The following is a 26,624-nucleotide window of genomic DNA, read 5'->3' as shown; positions in this document are numbered from 1 at the left end:
CTGACATTTGTTTACCCATTTTCTAATCACCATATTATGTGCGAACTTTTCTTCAGTATTGACCATTTTCCTTTTCTTCTGTGTCATATTCACAGCGATACATGCCTTGACTATTTAACAGACTGAGTGATTTGAAATGTACAATAATAAGCGTCACATTGTTATCAACAATCCCCAAACAGGTAACAAACAAAAATCAACATTGGGCATTATAGCCAATACATTTATCTGAAAATGTGTTCAAAATACGTCGTTTTATACAATAGGTCATAATAAGCAATGTCGTACTAAGAGATTTTTAAATACAGTGCTTATATAGGATTTAGACAGGACCGTTAGATTTTAGCGTTATATCCAATGCGTTGTTAAAAGCGATGTCGCTGTAAACAGTTTTGACTGTAGTTGGATACAAGGAAGGATAATGTCCAGATAGAGGAGGCAACTAATACTGGCGAATTTCTGAAATTTACCTACGATCAGATGGCTCCTCGATTGTAATCACATAGGTTGAGTGGTCTTCAAACTAGCCCTCAGATCCAGGGAAAAATCCGTGACCTGGCCGGGAATTAAACCCAGGGCCTGTGGGTAAGAGGCAAGCACACTACCCCTGCACCATAGGGCCAGCTCCATACTTTTCCAGAAAAATAAATATAAGTAGAGTTGTGTAACGAGACAACCTTATTCAAGTGCTAAGGGTTAGTTACGGTACATCCCCCCAAAATTTGCCTGGTGTGAAAATGGGAAAGCATGGAAAACAAGATTTGGCCAAGGGAGGTTGAATAGGATAGATGAAAGTGAGGAGGCTGACACAAGTAAGTGGAAGCGATGCCAGGACTCAATTAAGGGCCCCGTGGTCACCAATCCACGCTCCCAAGTTTAGAGTCCCTGGGGCCCCTTTTAGTCACCTCTTACGACAGGAAGTGCATATTGTGGGTGTTATTCTACCACCCCCACTCAAAGGGGGTACAAGATTAAGGCCAGGTGGCCTTCTCTTATGGCAAGTACATATCAAAGTTAATAAACAATGTTAATGAAAGCATTTCTCAACATAGTTATTCAACTTTTTTTAAACATGCCCACACCAAAAATGCTGTTTGTTAGGTAGCAATGATAAGGTCAGGAAGAAGAAAATACAGCTGCAGCTTTCATTGTTTTAGTGAACACAATTACATAAAAGCGCAGACCCAAAGTGTGCCCAAGAAAAATACTGGAAAGGCATTTAGAATTAAGTTTGGAGAGAACACTTCCAGTATGTCAGAACTTTTAATTCATAACGTTGCAGGCTTTCAAAATTTTCTCAGAATGCCTCCACATGACTTACAGTTCTTTTTGACAGTAATTGGGCCTGAAATTGCAAGAAATGGTACAGATTATCTGAAAGCCCCCTCCAGTAATGAGAGGCTAAGTATAACTTTGATTCCTAGCAACTGGTGACTCCTATATTTCACTTACATATTTGTCTAGAATATCAAAACAAGCAATTTAAGTTATTGTGCTGGAGATGTGTGAAGCTTTATACAACAGTCTCAAGGAATTGGTAGAGGTAATGAAATAAAGAAAATATTCATTTAACCTAGTTAGGATAGTATTATTTTAATAATAATAATAATAATAATGTTATTTGCTTTATGGCCCACTAACTACTTTTATGGTTTTCGGAGAAGCCGAGGTGCCAGAATTTAGTCCTGCAGGAGTTCTTTTACGTGACAGTAAATCTACTGCCATGAGGCTGACATATTTGAGCACCTTCAAATACCACCGGACAGAGCTAGGATCAAACCTGCCAAGTTGGGGTCAGAAGGCCAGCGCCTCAACCGTCTGTGCCACTCAGTCCAGCTAGTATTATTTTAATGATATACAAGTGATTATGGAAGCCTTCCTCCTTGCTGGAAATGACTAATTTAGAACATAGCTAAAAGAATATAGCACAGAATTAAAAATACTGTATATTAGAACTTTTGTTTGCAATTTGATGGTAAATTTTTAGAAGAAATAAGAAACCATCATCTTCTGCATTACGAATTTGCATGCTCTAATTGCATCTTCATGCATCTGCGAACGCAAATGTTAACAAAAACACAAAAAGTTACAGATATTCTGATTATAAACTTGGCTGAAATGTTTATGAACATGCTGTTTTGCTTACCGTATTCTACTTCTTCTTAATCTGCTTACTCTCCAAGGTTGGTTTTTCCCTCGGACTCAGCGAGGGATCCCACCTCTACCGCCTCAAGGGCAGTGTCCTGGAGTGCAAGACATTGGGTCGGGGGATACAACTGGGGAGGATGACCAGTACCTCGCCGAGGCGGCCTCACCTGCATGCTGAACAGGGGCCTTGCGGGAGGATGGGAAGATTGGAAGGGATAGACAAGGAAGAGGGAAGGAAGCGGCCGTGGCCTTAAGTTAGGTACCATCCCGGCATTTGCCTGGAGGAGAAGTGGGGAAACCACGGAAAACCACTTCCAGGATGGCTGAGGTGGGAATCGAACCCACCTCTACACAGTTGACCTCCCGAGGCTGAGTGGACCCCGTTCCAGCCCTCGTACCACTTTTCAAATTTCGTGGCAGAGCCTGGAATCGAACCCGGGCCTCCGGGGGTGGCAGCTAATCACACTAACCACTACACCACAGAGGCGGACGTTTTGCTTATTACGAGAAAAAAAATGTTTATTAACAAAGTTGAAAACATCTTGGTGTGCAAGCACCATAACATCTAACCATTTTAATGCACTATTTACACAAAGTTGTTCATGGTCATGCTGGCCCCACAGTGTAGGGATAGCATGCTTACCTCTTACGCAGAGGCCCCAGGTTTGTTTCCTGACCTGGTCAGGGATTTTTACCTGAATCCGAGAGCTGGTTCGAGGCCCACTCAGCCTACATAATTACAATTGAGGAGCTGTCTGATGGTGAGATGGCGGCCCTGGTCTAGAAAGCCAAGAATAACAGCCGAGAGGATTCGTCGTGCTGACCACATGACACCTCGAAATCTGCAGGCTTCTGAACTGAACAACGGTCACTTGGTAGGCCATGGTGCTTTGGAGCTGTTGTGCCATGGGGTTAAACTATGAGGATTACATGTTAAATGAAACTGTTAAAAGAACATTTATATATAAATAGATATGAATATTGTGTCTTACCTACTAAACCAAACCAAACTCCATGGCGCAACAGCCCCGAATGATATCTTTGCCTAACCAGTATCCAGTAATCGGGAGATAGTGGGTTCGAGCCCCACTGTCGGCAGCCCTGAAGATGGTTTTCCGTGGTTTCCCATTTTCACACCAGGCAAATGCCGGGGCTGTACCTTAATTAAGGCCAAGGCCGCTTCCTTCCATTTCCTAGGCCTTTCCAATCCCATCGTCGCCGTAAGACATATCTGTGTCGGTGCGACGTGAAGCAAATAGAAAAAAAAAACCTGACCTGGCCTGGAATCGAACCCGGGGCCTCTGGGTAAGAGGCAGGCATGCTATCCCTACACCACAGGGCCAGCTGTCTTACTTGCTAAACAATTTAAAATGATTATGCATAACAATACAATAATTAAAAATATAAAATAAGTAATTATTGAGTTAGCAATTAATGACTAAATTATTTATACCTTACTTAACAAAAAGTTACAAGAAATAAATAAAGCTATTTGAGTTATGATTGAGGATGGATTTAATACTCGTAGTTATATAAATATACATATAAGTGTTAAATAGAAATGATAATAATTAATAAGCAATTAAGTAATTAGTAACTAAATTATTTATACCTAACTAAACAAAAAAACATATCTATATGAATCATGACGATACATAAATTGAACAAGTCAGCGAGTTACATTAGAAGGGTATAAGGGAGAAATACTTTGATTAGTACAGTTAATAATACTAGTCATTCATTTACACAACAACCCACAAACCCACTTTTAATAGACCTGATATTCTCAGGAATGATTTTTCCATTCACAAGATGTGAAAACTGTGCAAGAAGGGTGGTGTTACATGCTCTGGTACTTCTGTCATGGTGTGACAAGAGGTAATTGAAGGAATTTTTCAGGCAGGTGTGTTGTGTTCAGTATTTTATCAAGGATGCTTAGGGAGTGGTAAGTATGTTGCAGGCTTAGACATGGCCAAGATAATATATAAGTAATAATAATAACAACGTAACTTGGCAGGTTCAATAATCTGGGCTCATTTCGGTGGCATTTTATGGTCCTCAAATACATCAACCTTGTGTTGGTAGATTTACTGACATGTGAAAGAACCCCTGCAGGAAAAAATTCCAGCACCTTGGTATCTCCAAAATCCTTAAAAGTAGTTAGCAGGACGTAGGGCATACATTTGGCTTGGAGATTGATGAGGGACAATTTTTCATGGACGACGTAATTTATGGGAAACTGAGAAAAGTTACCCAAAAAAAATGAGTTTCAGTCTTGGTAATCTGTCCAGCACATAGGTAGTTTATTATCCTTTATAAAGACTCCTTGCTTGCTACTAGATAGATCAGCAAGTGAGAGGGTGTGGGAGGAATGGAAAGAGGTCATAAAGATGACACCTAACATTAGTACCATTGGAACTGCAATGGGCAGGCATTCAAAATAACAGCCAATATATGTAATGAAACAATTATGCATGTCATTGGTTCTTGCCTGTATGGTTAGCCTCTGAGAAATTTGAGACACCATAAAATACCGCCTCAAATACTAGTAGTGTAAAAAAGTTATGAAATTTTTTCTGCATTGTCTGTGTGGAATATAGTCAGTAGTTCCAGGTGTAAATGGAAAGTTATAGTTCAAATGTTCTTCAGTATCCAGGGACTGGTTTATTTCAGAATCATTAATTAAGGTTGAATGATCTCCAAGACAACACACGTCATACTTTGGTGCCTTTGTGATTCAGTGTGACAAAGAAGAACCCATTTGTGGCAGAACTGGGTTCTGTACTACGACAATGCTCCCGTACACCAATTGCTCTAGGTGAGCGAAATGATAACAGAGCATAAACATACTTGTCCTTCCTCATCCTTCGTACTCTCCAGCGGATTACTCCTGTTTCTTAAAGTCCAAACCCTGCTTAACAGGTGAAGGTTCTTCTAGGCTGAAGAGGTGAAGACAAATGTGATAAGCCTCCCACTGTGGGAAGTGACCAAAGACAGACTGCAGGACTGTTTCGAAAAGTGGTAGAACTTGATTACTATCCGATGACAAAAACCTGCGCAAGGCCATGAGTTTGGAAGGGAGGGAATGTAGTGGAAGGGGTAACTACTGTTGTGCTGCTGGGAGCAAAATGAAGCCTCTGAACAAGATTTCCACTTCTGGAGGTGCACATGGCCCTGAGGTTCACTCAGCCTACACCCAAAATGAGTACCAGGTTAATTCCTAGGGGCAAAGGTGGCCAGGCATAGAGCTAACCACTCTACCCCATCAAGTGCCGAGGTTATGGATAGTGGAAGCCTTTATGTTCCACCACTCCAAGGGCCTTCATGGCCTGTACAGAGATGACTTTGCTTTGCTATTTTGTTTAATGTCAGTCTCTGCTTCTCCTTGAAGTAGAAACTGTGCACTAATCTCCTCAGAACACCCTCATCTAACACACTCTTCGTACACCTCCTCATCCTCAGTTTCTGTGAAGTGGAAATGAAATAAAGGACTGGCAAGACACTTTCTTGCGGATATTTAATCATAAGAAACATAAAGTGGAAGTTTACAGTAACTGAATAATGCCGCCTGTGTTTTTTATAGGAACTCATTGAATCAGGTGAAGGTACAGCAATGGATCGAGCAAAGGCAGTCCTCGGGAGGGCCATCTCTTTTGAAAAGAAGCAGGGCTCGGAAAACCTTGTAATGCTTATGTGGGATATGATGCCTCATGTACTGGCTCGCTACAGTTCCAGAGATAAACATCTGAAAGGTAAGTTACATAGAGTAGTACATCCTAAAAAGCTATCTCATGGAAACCCGGGGTCATTACACATTTCATAAGATTTGATTATGGTTATTTTTGTTATTTTAAGGGGCCAACATGATGGTGCAGAAGTCATGTATGGGTTGAAACAACTTAGAACTTTTATCTGTACAACAACATTCTCTTTTATTTTTGCACTTTTAATGAACACTCGGGAAAGTTGAACACCAGATGAGACTTATTGAACTTTACTTTGCAAATCATTAGACCGTTATTTTAATTTATCCTCATTTTGACAGCTGCAGAACGTGTCTACAGCAAAACACCAAAACCCTACGGGGGTCAAGAACAATATTCAAGCAAAATTTGATGTATTACAGCCAGAAACTTTTGACAACTTTTGACAAAGTTATGAAAATCACCCTGAAAATCCTGTTTTTGTGGTCAAGTAATGTGTATACATTTCCAAAGCATGCATATGAGTTTTATGGCAGAAACATTGGTATTTCTTTCAGACCAAAAATGTTTCAAATGATTCTACATCACACTGTATTTTCTTGTTGTCATTTATTAATCTAGTATTAGTGTTTGGGTCCAACATCCAGACGAAACTCCTGCATTATTCTTCAAATTAGGCAGCTCACAGAAGTTCACACATAAGGAAATGAACATCACTTTAATATCTTTGTCATTCCTTTAATAATAATGTTATTTGCTTTACGTCCCACTAACTACTCTTTTACGGTTTTTGGAGATGCCGAGGTGCCGGAATTTAGTCCCGCAGGACTTCTTTTACGTGCCAGTAAATCTACCAACACGAGACTGACGTATTTGAGCACCTTCAAATACCACCGGACTGAGCCAGGATCGAACCTGCCAAGTTGAGGTCAGAAGGCCAGCACCTCAACCGTCTAAGCCACTCAGCCCGGCTGTCATTCCGTGCAATGTAACTTTTTTCATATATATGTTATATGTATATAATGTGTTTTGCCCTTGGAAAGGTCTTCACACATCATCTCTCCATGTGTTCCTGTCTTCTGCTGTTCTCTTAGTTTGTTGGTAGCTTCCTGTTCTCTTGACACTGTCCACCAACCAATAGCTTCTCCATCCTCTTCCACTCCTTCCATTTACTAATCCTTCTCAAGTGTTCGTCAGCTAACCTTCTCTTCGCTCCCCCCCTGTGGGTGGGGGGCAGTAGAATAACACCCACGGTATCCCCTGCAAGTGTCAGATCCCTTCCATTTTTCTTTCTAATTAGTGTTACATAGAGGATGGTTGCCCAGTTGTACTTCCACTTAAAATAATCACCACAACCACCACCTTCTCTTCGTAGCTAGTGCCTAAGCCAGTTCCCTTTCTTTATATGTATAGTATTTAATAGGTTCCTTTTTTCTCCAGTTCTTTCAGAATGATGCATTATAAATGCCTGGTTAAATGGCTTAGTGGTCAGCGTCTTGGCCTTCGGTCCTCTAGGGCCTGGGTTTGATTTGCGGCCGGGTTGAAGGATTTTAATCTTAACTGGCTACCCTTTGCTTGAGGATTGGGTGTTTGTGCTGTCTCCAATATTCCTGCAACTCATACAACAATATCTGCCACTAAAGCAACGTGCAGTTTCCCTCCCATACAGGCAGATATTACCCACTCTTGTCGGTGGGTCTGCCGAACAAGGGCTATACCAGACTAATAACAACAGCCACACAAAATAATAACAGTATATATATAAGGCTCTATCTTTCTGAGCCCAAGGTACCAGGTTCAATCCTGGCTCACTCCGGTTGTATTTCAAGGTGCTAAGTGTGAATTTAATATACACAACAATGCATGTTTGAACATTTATTCTTTGTCACACTGCTGTGCATAGTTGGAAAGTGGAACAACACACACTGAGTTTGATTACCGAGTGTGAAGGTTTGCAGCACTAGTGTGAAATAGAGGAAAATACAGTGGGACGTATTTGTGATTGTGGGAGTAAAGAAAGAATTACGTTAAGCAATTACAATTTACCAAGTCGAGTATTTAAGCCCTTTTTCCTTAATTCTAAGAAAGGGGAAAAGCTTGTTGAAATTGCCAAGTCCAGTGATATATATATATATAAACTCCAAAAATACAATAGGGGAGACAAATAATTTCCATGCACTAATTATGTTGTTAATTGAAAAGAAATGTTTTTGAGATTCATATTCATCTTCTGAATTCATATAAAGGTTTACTTTTAACAGTCAACTTTGTGTATACCTGTATCACTATTATTTTATTATCTTCAACTGAAAGTTCAAAAGCAGCATCAAGATGGCTAAAACATTCCCTGAGGCAGATGCAAATACAGACCACAACTTGCTTGTGGCAGGTATAAGAAAATGGCTGAAACATGTCAGAAATAAACAGCCTGGAAGGAAGTAACAAAATTGAAGAACAAAAATGTTGGGGCTTGTAAGAAAGACGGAATAAAGATTGGAAAAATTGAGAATGAGTATGGATGTATCAAAGGAATGGGTTACTCTAAGGAATGCAATATTTAAGACCTTAGAAGATCAAATAGGTAAAGTGGGAAGGAAAAGAAATAAAAAGGAATGGATCACAAAGGTGGTGTTAGATAAAATGGATGAATGCAAGAAATGGAAAAATGACTCCTCAGATAAAGGAACAAGATAATACAGAAAACTAAACAATGAGCTGCAACAGACAACTGATAGGCCAGAGAAGAATGAATGAAAAACCAATGTGAAGAAATAGTAAAGTTGGAAAAGGAAAGAAAAATAGAAGAGATCTATCGAAGAGCAAGGAGCCTGATGAGGAGAAATCCAAAGAAAATAAGCAAGCAAGGAATAATGTTCAAACAAGGAAAGGTGATATCTTGTTTAGAAGAATGTAAGTATGAATGGACAGAATATTTAAATGATTTACATGATTATCAGGCTGATCACAGAACAATGAACAGGACTGTGATGAAGAGTTCAGAGGACCAAGGATAGAAAAATGGGAAACAGAGAAGACAATCCTGGATCTAAAAGAAAGGAAAGCAATGGGCTGTGACCAGATACCATCTAAAGAATTAAAGGCCTTAGGGAATGGAGGAATAATCAGACTGACCAGTCTAGTGAACACAGTATACAGCACTTTCATATATCCTTTTTGACCTCCCTTGATCAGCACTTGTTCTTTTCCAACCCCAACAGTACAGGTCTCTAAGGCCTAGGGAGTCTCATTTTGTTGGAAGGCAGTTTTGTAAAATATCAAGTCCTTTATCTTAAATTGTATGTATTTTTTTATCATAAACGAAATAAATCATATAAATTACCAGTAAAATTTGTTATGCAGCTAAGCCTGAAGATTATGAGATTTGACATTCTGTTTGAAACATTTATCAATGATGTATAACAAATCTAGATTGAAATTCAAAAATCCAGGTTTCTTTTTACTATTCTTTGGTTTGCTTTTCAGATGTCAATGTTTCCAACTTCATGCAGCTAGCATGTCTGTCACTTCCATCAAAGCCTAACATGACCGCCATTGTTCGCTCGGCCGGGTTCCTCACGAGCATACTCGCTAGACATAGAAATGCTGGGAATGATGTCCTCGTGACTTTAGAAGTGGCAGCCATTCAGTTGGCTCTGTATCTGTTGTGTATGTCAGTGGAAATGAAGGATATGAGAGGTAAGTATTTACACAATCTGAAGACTTTTCAACAAAAATTCTTCTTCTGAAGAATTTTCTGATAATGTTGAATATTTTATTTTGATGTTGAGTTAATTTTCATAATTGCAGCAGCAATGCCATGTAGCAGACATGGTGGCAACAGAAGAGACGAAGCATATGTCAGTCAGTGTAATGTCCTTCGTGGGTTTGTTTCCCATCAGGAAGTTGAAAAATTTAAGAAACAAGATTACCACTTCTGCAGGTGGAAATGGCCATGACGATCACTCAGCCTACACCAAAAATGAGTACCAGGTTAATTCCTTTAGGCAAAGGAGGCCCGGCATAGAGCTAACCACTCCACACCGCCTAATGCTAGACATCATCAAATAAGAACTACCATTGCCCAAGCCCGTAGATGAACGGGATTCATCATCCATGAAGAGATCCAGGGTTTGGCAGAGAATGGAAGCACTCGAAGGATTCATATGATTGCCTACAAAGACAACAATGTAGGATTTATAATTGATCCAACTGTCCACTTCGAATCCTCTAAGAGTCAACATGACGAATATATGAGCCAACAATTCCATTTTACAAGCAAACACATAATCCAAAAGCAATCAAATTCATCTAGTGGGCCTAGAGTAAAACGGAACGTCGAAATTGATATGTCTGCACATGGCAGCTGAGGCCATATGATTATTATTATTATTATTATTATTATTATTATTATTATTATTATTATTGTTACGGGGATACCCGTGGAACAGCAGAGGTGAAAGAAGGTGCGGGCTGGAATGGGTCTAACTACAAAGCTGAGATATTAATTAAAATTTAATTAAAGGTTATATTTTGCAAAACGTAACAATTTTGACATAGAATTTAAACATACAACAAATAACAACAAGTTAACAAATCAGGTACAAGACCAGCAAAGCCAAGATTTAGAGATACTTTAACGATCTGGGCTTCGAGCCCCACCTTTTACAATTCCTGAGCCCTTAGCTCAAAACCACATATTACCAAAGGGCAGAAATCCCTTATTGCATGGAGCACTTGCTCCCACCTTTTAACCTCAAGCCTCCAAAAGGCACTATTCAAACACAAGAAAGAACTGACCCGCTCTCAAATTTCCAAGCCTATTAAAGGCAATACCAGACTTTTACAATAAATTGCCATCAAGGCACCGCTTACATCAAATGAAACGGGGGTATTTCATACCCAACCTACTGGGCCTCAGTGGAAAAGAACAGATTAATTAAATGGCCCAAAATACCAAGATGAATGGAGGCGTTGCTTGCACTCCTACATGAAACCTTTTAAAACGTAAGGGGCACTAGGCCGATGACACAGGGGCTATTCCCAAACTAGGGAGGTGACTCATCTGAGAAAACTTTAATACATTAAGAGTAGAAAATCAGTTATGAAAACGTAGTCACCTCAAATCCAAAATGAAGGGGAGCTCGAGAGGGTAAAGCACTCTCTATCCCCGATTTACAGTTAAAGTAATAAGAAAATTTTACATAAGCCGGCACTAAATTACATTTTTAGACAGGTAGGTTACATTGAAAAGGTTTCGGATCTTCCCCGAGGGTTAAACTGCTGAGCTAGCATGAAAATAAAGATGTTAAACGACCATTACCTTGTTGAAGAGCTGCTGCCCGAAGGAAGAGGCGCTACCCGCCCCCTGCTATACTTCCATACACTAAGCTAGATGTTGTTGAAGTAGCGAGGAGCCGTGAAAGTCAGCAGTTTTTAAAGCCTCAGAGAAAGTTCGAGACCTTTCATGAATAAAACAGCCACACCCACTACATTTTATTGGCTGACTAAAGGTACACATCAAAATTGGAAAAGAAAGACCCAATTGGTCAAAAAATTAATTACAGAAATTTACGATTGGCTAAATTCAAAACTGGCGGAAAGAAAGATTAATATTGCCAACCCACAAATGAAAGAACAACATTTAGTAAAGAACAAACTTATGAATACAAAATATCTTCAAGAAAAGTTCCTTCACTTCACTCCAGCGTGCATGATCATAGTTTTTGGTAGAGACATCTGTGAGAGAATGTCCACACTTCTTGATAATTAGTAAACAAAAACAATTTGAAATTAACACAGTGACATCTTCTGATAAACGGTTGAATTAATTCAGTTTTAAAGTTCAGAGTTTCAGCTGTAGAAGAGTAATTTAAGGCGGAAAATTCAAATGTGCGGTGTATAGGTGTACCAACCGGTACAATTATTATTATTATTACAAATAAAGTTAAAGATGGTATCATTACAAAATGCTGTTGTTTTTTTTTTTGTTTACTGATCGCAGTATTATGTTCCGTGGCTAAGGGGTCCTTGGGCATGCATGTGATATGCTCAGGGGGCTTCAGAGACAAAAAGTTTGGGAAACCCTGTATAAAAGTATTAATTGTGCCCAGGCATGTAAAATTTATGTGTCGGGTTGACCGTAGTTGATTGTACAAGGCTTCTGTATATAGCTGTAGTCTTTTGTTTTTATCCAAGGTTGTAATAACATCCAAATTAGTGCTGAATGAAGAAACGTTAAGTCTTAAAAGGATATCCTAGTTGTTGAGTGAAAACCTAAAGCCATATTGATCAACCTGCTGAACAATGTATGTGATAGGATATCTCTTAATGTTCCAGTGAGAGTGCAGCAGTTAACAGCTGGTAGTGTTTCAAAATATAATTCTATATATGCATAATTTTTGAATCATTAACCCATTGTTTGTACTTATTCTCTTGCTTATTTTGTATTCTTCTCTTACAGGACTTTCACAGTCCCAATCGACTTCTTTAAATGGACTTTCACCGTTATGTTTTTTCAGATAGCTATGTTTCATTCCACTTTATTCTGATTGTTTCCTAAGAGAAAAACTGTGTTATTTGCAGTATTAACAATGTACATTAACCAAGAAAACTTCCTGCAAGTCGTGAGCTCTTCTATAGAAGTAACTGAGCCCCTACGGACCATTCCATCTCTCAGGTTGCTACTTCATATTGCTCAGTATCAATATGATCATCAGACAAAAGGACAACTACAGCTCAAGGTAAACCATCACAGTATTTTGATAGAAGGTTGAAAGTCCTGCTTTTGTATTCACCTCATAGTTGAGTTTAGTCAGAAACTGGATTTAGATCTCCTGACCTGGGAGTTTAAAGCTCGGTGTTGCAGTACAGTGTACATCACAACAAAAATGATCACGAATCATCACACATTATGCTTTTTTTTTTTTTAGTTTACCATGCAGAGGGATTGTACTCACTACTAATGATGCTTCAGAATGAGGATTTCATGTGATAAACTTGAAATCACTTTCCATATGAAGAGGCTCTTACTTTTGTTACAGTACATTTGACGGAATCCAAATCAAAATTTGCTTAATGCAGTTTTAGGTCAAGTACTCTGTACTCTGGAACTTACTGTAGTAGCTTAGGTTCAAATACAGGCACCAAGGTAAAGGTGCGTTTTCCAAGCTGCGATTGTAGCCGCATGGCGACAGCAGTCTCGACCTCCGCGCATGCGCAGTTTGAGTTTGGTCTGCGACTTGCGGCGATTGAGGCTTGAGCCGCCACACTGGTACAGTGAGCAGTGCTGGCGGCTGCAGTTGCTACGACAGTTGGTATAAGTAATGTATCTGTTGTGCAGCAGTTAATTATTGACTCTGGTACGATGTCGAAGCAACAAAAAGTCGAGGGAGTGTTCAGTCACTCGCATGATATAGCTCTTTGCCACTTAGTTTCCGAGCATAAATGTTTGTATGATTTAAAGCGCCCGCAGTACAAGGATATGTGTGTACGAGATAATGTTTGGGATGAGATTGCTACAAAAATGACAGTAAATGGTCGTCGTATTATTATTCTTTCATTAAAATGTCAAGGAAAGCCCTGCCACTAATGAAATCGCCCGTGCTCTCGTACATTTCTGACAGACTGGACTGCGCGACTGGAGTCATGTCTAAGAAAACACCCCACATGCCCATCGCCTGCTGTCGCCAACGTATATGATGACCCAGTCTTGCGGCTCTGGCCACCGTGGCGGCAACAGTCGCACCTTAAGTGTGAAGTCTTCCAGTAATTCTGTACATGAGTGCACAGTCCAGAGTTACTCCCATATATTCTGGAGTCAGGCGATGTTCAGGAGGGATTCCTTCACATGTATTTTGTAAGGCTCTAGCAGCGTGTTTATTTTTAAAGTGGAAGGCATAGGTCTGAGTTTGGGCTGGAATCAGCATCAAATGGTTTTTCCTTTAAGAGGTATGTAGGTATGCCCCCCTGTGTTTGGGGGCAGTAGAACAATGTCCAATGGTATTCCCTGCTTGTCGTAAGAGGCGACTAAAAGGAGGACCAGGGTCTCTCTACCTAGAAGCATGGGTTGGCGACCATGGTTCCCTTAGCTGATTCTGGCACTGCTTCCACTTACTCGTGCCAGGCTGCTCACTTTCGTCTCTTGGTCAATTCTTGTACTTTTCCATCCAGGACAGTATTATGTGTTGAGGCCAGGGAGTATTTCATCTTCACGCCCTTCATGGCCCTTGTTTTTCTTTGTCTGATTCGTCATTTTTCAAAGTGTCAGGCCCATTCCATTTTCCATCTGATTATTGTTAAGGCTATTGGTTGTGGCATCATACACAACCATTAACCCCGCTCAGAGAAGATAGGGTCACCTGCCCTATCCTTCACTTGAGTAATTCCATGTCTGGCGCATCCACATTGCGGGGGTGGGTATCCTTCACAACAGTAGGCCGGTGTGAAGAAGAGCTAAGTTCAGGCAGGGACCCAGTCTCACAAGGTATAAGGTGGAACCCATGCCCAGGGTTACGGATGAAGACCTTAACAGCATCTTAGGCAGAGAAGGAGACATTCAGAATTGCGAAGATGGTGGATGAGGCAACCCATCCTCTCTGGGGAAAATTAGAAGAGGAAACCTCTGCCTTGTGGAGAAGAGTGATCTTTAAAGGTTGAGGGAGTAAATCCCAAAAGAAAATCCCCAGATGCATTAGGCTTAGCAGATGAGTAAATTTGTACTTGCTTTCAACTATAATACAAGCCTCAGATGGAAGTTTAAAAATGGAAATGGAATTGACAAGTCTCTGGCTACAGTTGCACAGTATGATGGTACTGCTGATGTTCGTGCAACTGTTAGATCAGAGAACAAAAACCAATTTGGAAAAATAAATATTTTAACAATGAATGGGAAGGAAAATTCATTGATTGATCTAATGGAGAGACGAAAACTCAACATCCTGGGATTAAGTGAAGTAAAATGGAAAGGGAAAGGAATGAAGAAACTAAAAAAGGGGTACACCTTGTACTGGATGGGTAACAGTAAAGAGAAAAAAAAAAATGGAGTGGGATTTATAGTGAATCAGAATGTTGAACCAATAGCAGAAGTTGAATATGTAAATGAAAGAATTATAATAATGCATGTACATGTAAACAAGGAACTATTGAAGATAGTACAGGTGTATGCTCCACAGACAGGATGTAGCATGGAAGAAAAAGATTTCCTCAATGAACTGGAAACTGTTGGAAATGGGATCATGATAATGGGAGATCTGAATACCCATGTGGGAACTAATAGAATGGGATATGAGAATGTTCTCGTTCTGTATTTTAATGTAAGATTTTGTAGTGTGCCAGCACTGCAATCTGAATATTGACATAATTCACTCGTATCAGTGTCATTGTAACAACACTCATTCATGGGCGCACCACACACACACAAACACCTACATTATGTTCTCTCATCATTTTGTAACAATAACCCTCCCCCTTCGGTCGATCCTGGCTACGCTATTGCCAATGTGATTGAGATTTGGTATGACTTTTGTAGGATTATTTTTTTCAGCCATATAAAAATTAGATGCCCAGTTTTTTTTTTTTTTTGTTTTGTTGCTAGTTGCTTTACGACACACCGACACAGATAGGTCTTATGGTGACGATGGGACAGGAAAGGCCTAGGAATGAGAAGGAAGCGGCCATGGCCTTAAGGTACAGCCCCAGCATTTGCCTGGTGTGAAAATGGGCAACCATGGAAAACTATTTTCAGGGCGGCGACAGCGAGGTTTGAACCCACTATCTCCCGGATGCGAGCTCACAGCTGCACGCTCCTAACCGCACGGCCAACTCGTCCGGAAGTTGTATGTTTAGTACTGGTTTTGGGGTGTCAGAGTTTGCTCGTTTAAGCATCGCACAGACAGGAGTGAACGGCGGGAAGTAGGTAGAGGCAGCATGGCTGGTCAGTTCATCTGCCACACTCTCACGCTTTCTCTCTCTCACGCACACACGTACATTATTTCCCTAGCCTTGACTTCCCGCCGCTCATTCCTGTCCGTGCGGTGCTCAAATGAGCAAATTAGGACACCCTAAAACAGGTACTAATTATATGATTGGGCATCTAATATTGAAATGGCTGAAGTCCTTGTACCATACCTCATTCAGATCAGAAACTTACAGATGAAAGGGTTTCCTTGTAAGAATGTATCATTGTGATGTAATGTAACAGAAGGCATGTTTTTTGTTTCCTAGAATGGTCAGAGTATGGAAATAAAGGGGATGCAGATATTAGTCTTGTTGGCCAGTCAGAACCTTGTCATAATGCAGCTGACATTACAATTGTTGTACATCCTTCTCATCAACCATCTCCCTCAGCCAGCCTTCAAAATACAGCTACGGGGTACAGAGACTATATCTTCATCGTTTGTTCAAGTTCTGTTCAAGCAACTCCAGTTTCTTTGTGTTCAGGTAAATGCACTGCTATATTTTTATTGGTACTACAGTAGTTGTGTCCATCATGGACAGGTTAGGTTTCGAAGAACAGTTTGTCGGTGTAAAGGCAATTTCTCCTGTATGTAAAACACAAAGGGCCGGTTGCAGAAACGATGACTAGTTTTAAACCTTAGACAGTGTCTAAGTCGATCACGATCTTCCATTGTATAAACAATGTTCAGCCGGTGTTTAGTTAGACATCGTTTAAAGTTCCAATATTGGTTCAAAAATGTAAATAGAAGTATCTTCCATGCAGCTCTTTGCTTGTCGCAACCAATGAAATTCGTTGGTGTATGCATCAAATGTTAGTCAGCTGTCGTTTTCCGACACATTACTCAAATATGGCTAAGTATGAGCATGATTTGCCCACAAATCAGAATATTGTTTTCAATAGAAATAAAATCTCATAATATTATCGACACTAAAACGACATAACATCGTATGAGGAAGTGTAGCTTGGATTATAGTGTTGTTACGGTGAGTGTAATCGAAATAGCTTCTGGGAAGTGAAACTATATTACTGTGTAACCGAATGAGCTGTATGGACCATATAGATGTACCGGGCGAGTTGGCCGTGCGGTTAGGAGCGCGCAGCTGTGGGCTTGCATCTGGGAGATAGTGGGTTCGAACCCCACTGTCGGCAGCCCTGAAGATGGTTTTCCGTGGTTTCCCATTTTCACACCAGGCAAATGCTGGGGCTGTGCCTTAATTAAGTCCACGGCCGCTTCCTTGCCATTTCTAGCCCTTTCCTATCCCATCGTCGCCATAAGACCTATGTGTGTCGGTGTTACATAAAGCAATTAGCAAAAAAAAAAAAAAAAAAAAAAAAAAAAAAAGGATGCAACTTATATTCTAAGAGATCATATGTTCAAAACGCACCATCGGCAGCCCTGAAGATTGTTTTCTGTATTTTCCCCATTTTTACATCAGGCAAATACTGGGGGTGTTATTACAGCCACAGCTCTTCCTTCCCAGGCTCTGCCTTTTCCTATCTCATAGTTTACAAAAACTTACCTGAATTAACACAATGATTATCTGCCAAAAAAAAAAAAAAAAAAAACTCGGACACACACAACCTACTTTTTTAGTGTCATTATTATGTGTGCTTACTTGGCATTAAATGTAATAACTGAATCCCTCCCGGATGATGTACGTGACAGCCTTCTGAACCAGCCAGTGGGATAGCAATCCAGCTTAACCCAGTGCCTTCCCAAGCCTCGATTATGGTGGTGGGGGGAAAATAATTGCTGGTTCCTGATTCTCGATGGGGACTAGTGGCGCCGATCTTACGGGGGCAGACTGCCATTTTGTCCCCCCTAAAGAATTCTCCTTCTAGATGTTAAGTCCCATTAAAAGTGGCATATGGTAGTCTTCGGAGTATGCTAAGGCATAAAATCTGGAGAAGGTGGTAGATGATTTAATATCAAGAAATGAGATTAGAAAGCGGGCATTCCTTCAGAGAACTACATTTCCCAAAGGAGACTGTTCGGGTGATACATCCGGTGGTAGAGCTTTTCATATTTCATATCATGAGATGCATAATATACAGTAATATGACATTTATTAAGAAAATGTATGTATGAATCAAATTCTATTTTTCTGTTACTTGTGAATATTATTGAAAACTCTGTACATTAGACTCATTCAAAAATGTATTTGAGAAACAAGCTCTATTATTGTCCTGATTTTTCTTTTTGCTTGTGAATATTGTTATTATATAGGAATGTTTGCATTAAGAGTTGTTCCTCATTTCACATCATGCCTGTGTTCATGTTAATCATGCCCCCCCGCCCCCCTCAATAATTACCCAAAGCCTGATCAGGACACTATTATGTCAGTCAGGTAGGTGCCTCTGATAAGTACCAGGAAATGACTGAGTTATATAATATGTTTCCTTAACTTCAGTGTGTTGCTGTAAACAAAAGAAGAAAGATGGTTAATGAGAGGCAAAGTGAAGAAATTAAAAAAAGAAAAAAAGATGGTTAAAGATTCAGTTCATGCAAAGAAAGGTGGAAAGGAACAAACAAGTGAAGGTGGGAAACAGAAATGAGCTTGTTGGGGGTTGAGAAGAAATGGATGGAGTTGGGCAGTAATTGAGGAAGAATTATCAGATTAAATGTAACAATTACAGTACATTCTCAGTAATTTTTATTTGTAATTTCTTTCTTTCTTAATCCGTTTACCCTCCATGGTTGGTTTTTCCCTTGGACTCAGTGAGGGATTCTGCCTCTACTGCCCTAACGGCAGCGTCCTGGAGCATCAGTCTTTGGTTAGGGGGATACAAATGGGAAGGAGGACCAGTATCTTGCCCAGACGGCCTCACCTGCTATGCTGATTCCAGGTCGACTCAGCCTACATGATTACAGTTGAAGAGTTATCTGACTGTGAGATAGCGATCCCGGTCTGTAAAGCAAATAATAATTATTGACATGATATAGGATTTTGGGCTTATGCCGTGTCAAGAAAATAAGGTGAAATTCTTTACGTTTTGCAGAGAACTTTGCTCTGCGTCTTCAGAAGAAAATCTTGACTGTTCACAAGAAAGGCTTCTCAAACAATGAGGTTTGAATGTAGACATAAAGTGGAAGTGGTATGTTCATTCACGTAATTTGTCACTTGTTTCTTTACTAACATGTAATCACATGTGTTCCGTAGTAGTAGTCTATGAACTGTGACTGCAAAATTAATAACCTAGTCTTGTTGCTGATTGTCAGAATCACAGCAGCATTCCCAGGAATGGCTGGAAGTGTCTGGGAGCTGTATTGCACTACACATCTGATCGCCATCCAGATCCCTCTCTCCTTCCCATCCTGGCCACTCAACCATGGACTCACCTCCTCTTCATCGTCGCATTACTACCGACCTCTCCAAAACTGGGTTGTGAGTTCCTCTACTTCCTCTGCTGGTGGCTGCAACACTACATAACTAAGTAAGTTGTTAATATTTTGTTTTTTAATTTGAATTTATGATTAATTCAAACTTTTTTGTGGTCTTTTGACATTGCTGTAATACACAATATTAAAAATCAGTGTTTAACCCTTTGCAGACGTCTGGATCCAAGAAATTTCTGCAGCCAGGGTGTTTATGTTTTGCGGTAAACAAGCAAGTTCATAAAATGTTACTGTTTTATGTATTATTCTATCAAATACAAAACTGATATGCACAAAAAATATGTATTTCTATACCTAAAATCCTACATACTTTCCAACATGGCTACCTTTCCAGTTAACTGCTCAAGCCAGTTTGACATGTATGGACCTACAATATGTAAGCCAGGAGCAGTTTGACGTGTACCTGTACGGACTAGGCTGGCGATGTTTTAGATGTACATATGCGTGCCATTTGTTGGTTGTCAGCATGAATATTTAGCATGGCTCACAGCACAGGGTATCATTTTATGCAGGGGAGTATCTTCTACCGTAATGTGGCATTGTGTTGGCAGAAAAAGATTTGTTTCATCAACATCAATCATTGTAAACAACATGGCGGCATCCTCACATGGTCTGTCTTTATCTGATGCAGCTCTCAAATGCATATTAGGTGAGAGTAGTGATGAGAATAATCCGAGTGATAATGAAAGTGGTAGTGATGATGATTATGCACAGCAGGAAATTACATGTGGTGTACATAATGATAGTAATATAAGTGAATGCTCATCTGAGTGGTCACGGACACCTGTTGATTCTAATTTTATTCCAACAAGAATGTAACTAGACATTTTGTTACTTTGCATGCTGCCTTTTTGTATGTAGATACAGCATCTGCATGATATGAACTGCATATCCACTTATTTTAAACAAAATCAGATAAGTCGTTTCAAAGTTTTAGCAGTGCTTGTGACAGCATGCAAAATTGTGATATTTTTGTCAAATTTATTACTGCTGTAGGGTAAATCTCGGCAAACTTTTAATACCGGCTTGAAGCTTTAATATACAGTGCATGTAAGGTTTACATCTAGCAATTGCATCAAACTTCTCATTTTCAAAAAATAGCAAATAAAAATAATCAATAGGCTCTGCATCAAGTGGTAGGTTCTTCTTTGTAGGTTTAGAACTATTATAGAACACGTTTTCTTTAGATTTTGTCATCAGACTTAACTTTCTTCTACCCATCAACATTCATTGAACTTCCTGTGCTTTCATCACTACTCACACTTTCCTCACTTGATAGTTCGTTTGTCCCTTGTACTTAATTCTCAAAACTGCAATCATCTTTGCTGGTTTCTCCTCCTAACACTTATCTGTTCCTCGTGTAAAATATTATTATTGCTTTCTATTCGCCCAGCTGCAATGTTGTCTTTTGCCATGTGATCATGTCAACATGCTTGCTCTCATAGATTATTCGTTTTGGTGATTTCCTAGTAGTTGCAAATATTACGTGAAGATGGCAGGACAAACTACTCGGTGGCTTCTTGAACACATCCATTGGGGCCTTTGTGAAATAAAATCGACAAGCGACTGCACAGAGCAGTAAAAGTGAGATGTTGACTATATATTGATAACTGATTGTGGATGCATATTACGCTTCATCTTCATCATCAATCACCACTGATCTGTATTGAGGGCAGTCATCCAGATGGCAATTTCCTATCCGTTGTTTACCTAGTCTTTCCTAAATAATTGCAAAGAATTTGGAAATCTCCGTTGTCGATTATACATCGACGTATGTCCGTAGAAGGGTAATTCAAAGTCAAATAATTATGTTAGAACTCTACATTTAATCCCCCATGGGTGGGGGCGGTAGAATTAACACACATGGTATCCCCTGCCTGTCATAAGATTTGACTAAAAGGGTCCCAAGGGGCTCTCATCTTGGGGGAATGTGGGATGGCGACCACGGGGCGCTTAGCTGAGTCCTGGCATTGCTTCCACTTACTTGTGCGAGTCTCCTCACTTTCATCTGTCCTATCCGATTTCCCTTGGTCAAATCTTCTTTTCTGATCCCGACGGTATTTGGTTGCGAGTCCTAGGGAGGTTTTTTTTTTTTTCATGACCTTCATGGCCATTATCTTTCCTTGGTCGATACTGTCATTTTTCAAACTTTCCAACCCCTTATACGTTTTCCCTCTGATTAATGTTAATAGAGGATGTTTACTTAGTTGCACTTTCTCTTCAAAAAATAATCACCGCTCTCACATTTAAAATACCGATGTTTAAGGATGATGGAATCTGCCTGAAAAAGTAGTGTAGAATCATTGTGGTGCTGGGAACAGAGCTGTAGTTTATTGTGAAGCTAAGAAAAGGACTCTTATAAGGTACATTCCTTTAATGGTCTTTTACTTTTAGGAAGCAAACTTTGGGTTTTGGTGACTAAAAATGTGCTTATTAGGTCTGAACCTACGATTCCATATGGAATTGAGTGATAGCAGATGAAATGAGGCATTCCACTGGCTACTGAAGCCTTGGAAGGTGGAGTATGGGGGCATGTGGTAAAATATGTCATTAACTGCATATGGATTAAGGATGTTTATTGACGGAGAACAAAGTGGAAGTGATTATCTACTTCAATTGTTAAATAAACCTGAGGAGTCTGCACTTATCATACAAATAAAATTACCAGCATTTTATATGAGTAATGAAGGAATAAGATGTTTGTAAAATATCTGGCTACTTGGCTGGAAGATCAGCAACGAAGCCTTCGGTTCAGAGAGTCTCATGTTTGATTCCAATCCGGGTCACAGATTTTAATCGCGTCTGGTTAATTCTCGGATACTGGGTGTTTTACACAAAACCACTTTATTAACCCTTTGGGGTCCAATTGATTTCCTGCCTGCATCCTACACAGGTCCAATTTAACATACATAAGTACATAAGTAAAAGGCTGAATTTTTACATTAAAAATATGAACTGTAAATTTATTCATTATCAGTCAAGTTAACCACATTATCAACGATATTTTTTCAAAATATAGTACTTCCAGAACCATTTGTTTGGGTGTAGTCCTGGGCTCACTGGACAAGTCTCAAAAAAAAAAAGTCTCCTTCCTGCCTCATTTCGCTTTCCTGTTGGAACACACAGCACAGTCCTTGGCTATTTTGTCCTCATGAGAATCTATAATGTGTAGCTTCCCATTCAGTCAAAATTCTCCATCACAGCAGCTCCGTTGGCTGCATTTATGGGCATTTTTGTTCCTAACATCCCCAACAAGCCCCATGATAACTTGGTCCCTGAAAGTCTTGTGATTCACCTCGGGCTTATATTCTGCATTTTGTTGCAAATTATATAGCTGAAAACTGTTCACCAAAGCTACCTCCAGCACCCAGAAGTACAATTTTCTCCACCACTTCAGGCTTTTCTCTATAAAGCTGTAAGTGATAAGCACAATTGACCCTTCCCACCCCCTACATTACTGCTGTCACCACTATCCTCCACCTCAATTTCCTCCTCCCCCTCCTCACTCGAAATATCATTCTCAGATTCGGAAATACTAATGTCGCTATCAGAATCCATCAACAAATCATCGTCAGTATCGCCACTGTCACATAACTGTTCGTAAATATCATCAGGCTCCATGCCGCGGCTGGTGGACGCCATGTTGATAATGAAAGTAAACACAATAGTGTTAGTGAAGAACTATCTCCAAAGAAAACACAATTCAGCTTAAAGATATTAACAGCTGATGGCAGTACATAACAGATAAATGCCAAGGCTGTATACTGCGTAAAGCTTGGCGCCATTTCTGCCCCAGCATATGAAATATATATAACCTTGTGTTGTGTCGGACTAGGTCCGACATAAGACTGGAACTGAAAATTAAGGATGTCGGACTGAGCCCGACATTGGACCCCAAAGGGTTAACAAGTACAGAAACACTCAAGAGTGAATACATCCCTCCTCAATGGCTTGGCGTCAGAGACATAAAACACAACTGAGTCCAACTGTGTGCTTCAGTTTATACGTATGTCCTCATCACAATCTGGTAAAAGTTATAGAAAATTTTTTTTTTTTTGAAATGTCATGGGGTTGATGCTTATTTTTAGAGATGAAGTCTTCGTTAAGCCTGTTTCAGTCTCTGCTCAACATTGATAAAACGAAAGTGATTGAGGTATGAGCAATGCTAATAATGTCATTCCTTATGAAGTCAGTCCCTGTTATGACTCATGTGAAAATGTCACTTATAGGGCCAGTTAATGTGTTAATTTCAGCGGGCTTGGCATAGCTGTGAGCTTACTTTCGGAAAATGGCATGTTCGAACCAAACTGTTGGCAAGCCTGAAGATAGTTTAGCCGTGGTTCCCCATTTTCACATCAGTCAAATGTTTAAAGCTACAGCTGCTCCCTTCCTAACCTAGCCCTGTCCTATGTCAACGTTGCCATAATACCTGCCTGCATCAATACGACATACAACAAATAGCAAACAATTTTGTACTGCTTGAAAGTTAATTACTTCATATCTCAGAGACGGTTGATTTCCTGACCTATGTTTACCTGGACTTTTCACATTTTGCCTATAATTTTGAAACATCTTGTATAAAAAACTGAATAAGTTCAAATCTCAATTGCATCCAAAGTTTTGACTCATTTCTGGCATGCTATCCTGTAAAGCTATTTAGTTCTTAAATTTATTCCACAGGAACACCGGTTGTAATCCTAATCTCCGAAGTAAGAGTAAGGCTGCATACCCAAACCTGTTTTCCACATCAGTTACCAACATTAGTAAGAGACTGCTAATAGATGAAGATGCTAACCCCATGGAGAAACAGTTACGGCTGCTTGCGATGGTTCGGGTAAGAAGTTTTAATTTTCTTCAACACTTTAGTCTGCTACTATGGTTTAGATATATACAGATTATACTTCCAGCCCAGTGTTGATAAACAGTTCTATCATCATCCGGAGCAGTTTCCAACCAACATAAATAAGCCTCTCCATCGTTTTCTGTCCATCCACCGCTTCTCTTCTCTCACTCTAGTCCAGTTCCCTTCTCTTGCCTCGATGCTCTTGTTTACACCTTTCAGGCATCTGTCCCTCGGTCTTCCTCTAGGTCTCCTCTTCAACTCCATTTCGAACATTTTTCTTGGTATCCTTTCTTCTCCCATTCTCTTAACATGTCCATACCACTGCAGCCTAGATTTTTCTATCTTGCGGTACCTCATTTACCATCTCCCTAGCTCTCTCATTTCTTACTCTGTCCATTCTTGTTAAACCTACTCGACACCTTTGAAAAACTTAATTTCCACTGCTTGCATTCTACTTTTAAACCTCTTCTTCAGCACCCATGTTTCTGATCCATATGTCAAAATTGGTACAAAATAAGTCCTGTAGATAACTCCTTTAAATATCTGTAATATATCCCAGTTCCATATCACTCCTCCCACACTCTTAAAGAATCCATTTGCACACCATTTCCCTGTCATTGATTTTCATCCCGTTTCCTCCATTTTCTTCAATTACACTTCCCAGATATTTAAAACTTTCAGTTCTTTTCAACTGCTCCCCTCCTAATGCCATGCCATTATACACTCGGTTCTTGTTTTGTGTCATTACCAGCACTTCACTCTTTTGTGCTGAGAACTTCATCCCATACATTGAGGTGTTCCTGCACTTCACTCTCACGGTTTCCCCATATTAATAGATCATCTGCAAACAACAGCACTTTCATTCTTCTCTCCCAAATGGTCCCTGCTAACTTCTGTATTATATCATCCACCACCACTGTTATTATTATTGCCAGCCTCTTATTCAGAGGCCCGAATACGATTCCTAGCCAGTTCAGGGACTTTTACCTAGATTAGACGGTTAGTTCAAGGTCCATTCAGCCTATGCTGAGTTTCTTGGTAGTGAGATAGCGGACTGGTATAGAAAGCCAAGAATAACGGCCAAGAGGGATTATCATGCCAACCACGCGTCACCACATAACCTTCGGGCTGAGCAGCGATCACTTGGTAGGAAATTTATTAATTTACTATTGTAATTACTCTGCCTTGAACTGAATCCTTTGCTCTCCAGTGATTTTTTCAACTTTCCTGTTGGCTAACTCCAATTACTAATTTTACAGAATTACATCACTGCACACGGAACTTTCGATACCGTTTCTTAAATGTGATAACACTATCCAAAATGTGTATCTGATACCTTATAATTAGGGTTCGTATATGTACCATATTTTGAGGTTGTGTCCTAGCGTCTCAATAATTTTATGAAATAGACAAAAAATCAGAAACTGATGACTCATCAATAAATGTTTCTTATCTGTTGTCAGTACTGTTATTTCACAAGAACAGTGGCACTAGCTATTGCTCAATGTTATCCTCTCTGACATTTTCACCAACTTACTTAAAAAGTTTACAAAAACCAGAGGTTTCAAAACTCCTTAACTGGTATTCTACCAGGTGAGTTAGCCATACGGTTAGGAGCGCGCAGCTGTGAGCTTGCATCTGGGAGATAGTGGGTTCGAACCTTATTGTCGACAGCCCTGAAGATGGTTTTCTGTGGTTCCCCATTTTCACACCAGACAAAAAAAAACAAGCTATTCTGGTTCATTATACATAGTGCCTATCACCACTGTTTGTTACCAATGGTGTTGTTTATTTTTAAATTATATTCATTATTTGCATTTATTTGTCCAGTTATGCCTATCAGAAATTTGATTTGGATATTTGTAGTACAGTACAGATATTTGAAGCACAGTCTAGACTCAATGAATGTGTAGTTCATTGCTGCACTGTTTCTTTCCAGATCCTGTTGACAAATGCTGATCTTCCAGAAGATGTAGAGAAGGAATTAAGACTGAAGTTACAGCAATCTAACTTTAAACCTCAAGACTGCAGTATTACAGTGAAGTAGAGCTTGTGAAATGGGATTAAGAACAGCCATACTGTATATTATAATGTGTTCTCTTTGTTCCGATTCACATTGTGATCTTCATTAAGGAGCTTGAAGGGGGTTTCATACACTAGCAATGATTTACTTCAAGATTATGAACCACAGTGGGATTAACTGGTACATTTATGGACATTAAAATCAAAAACTCAAATCTTAATTTTTGAAAGTATGAAATTTCTTTGTGTTTTTTCATGTTACCCGTTTAGTTGATAATTACACTAAATGAGACCATTTTAGTTCATCCTGGTGTTTGGCCAGGTTTGTCCTGCTACGGGATGGAGTAGACCATACAGCCAGCAGATAATAACTACAAGGGCCAATGGCTTCAGGTGGATGAGCTCCTGTTAGGAGGGTTATGGGCCCTCAGTAGAGAAAATATCACAGAAATTCCATTAAATATAGCATCTGTTCTCCAGATAAGTGTTTACAAAAGATGTTGGTTCTCCATGTCGGAAGTGGCCTAATTTGTAACTGACATCAGGCTCGGGCGG

At 39.8% G+C, this 26,624-nt stretch overlaps 1 protein-coding gene across 1 annotated transcript in view; it reads left to right on the top strand.

The window, feature by feature from the left end:
• The window catches only part of LOC136885118 (uncharacterized), a 35,796-nt gene that overhangs the window by 826 nt on the left and 8,346 nt on the right, over positions 1-26,624 (top strand). Inside the window, exons 2-8 of the mRNA XM_068229965.1 lie at positions 5,732-5,900; positions 9,336-9,548; positions 12,435-12,592; positions 16,074-16,289; positions 19,028-19,242; positions 23,885-24,038; positions 25,987-26,085. Coding sequence (XP_068086066.1) covers positions 5,732-5,900; positions 9,336-9,548; positions 12,435-12,592; positions 16,074-16,289; positions 19,028-19,242; positions 23,885-24,038; positions 25,987-26,085 — 1,224 coding nt within the window. The remainder of the gene's footprint in view (positions 1-5,731; positions 5,901-9,335; positions 9,549-12,434; positions 12,593-16,073; positions 16,290-19,027; positions 19,243-23,884; positions 24,039-25,986; positions 26,086-26,624) is intronic.

Source organism: Anabrus simplex, chromosome 13 (genome assembly GCF_040414725.1).
Source record: "Anabrus simplex isolate iqAnaSimp1 chromosome 13, ASM4041472v1, whole genome shotgun sequence".
NCBI classification, from domain to species: Eukaryota; Metazoa; Arthropoda; class Insecta; order Orthoptera; family Tettigoniidae; genus Anabrus; species Anabrus simplex.
This window is presented reverse-complemented; position numbering and strand designations above follow the sequence as displayed.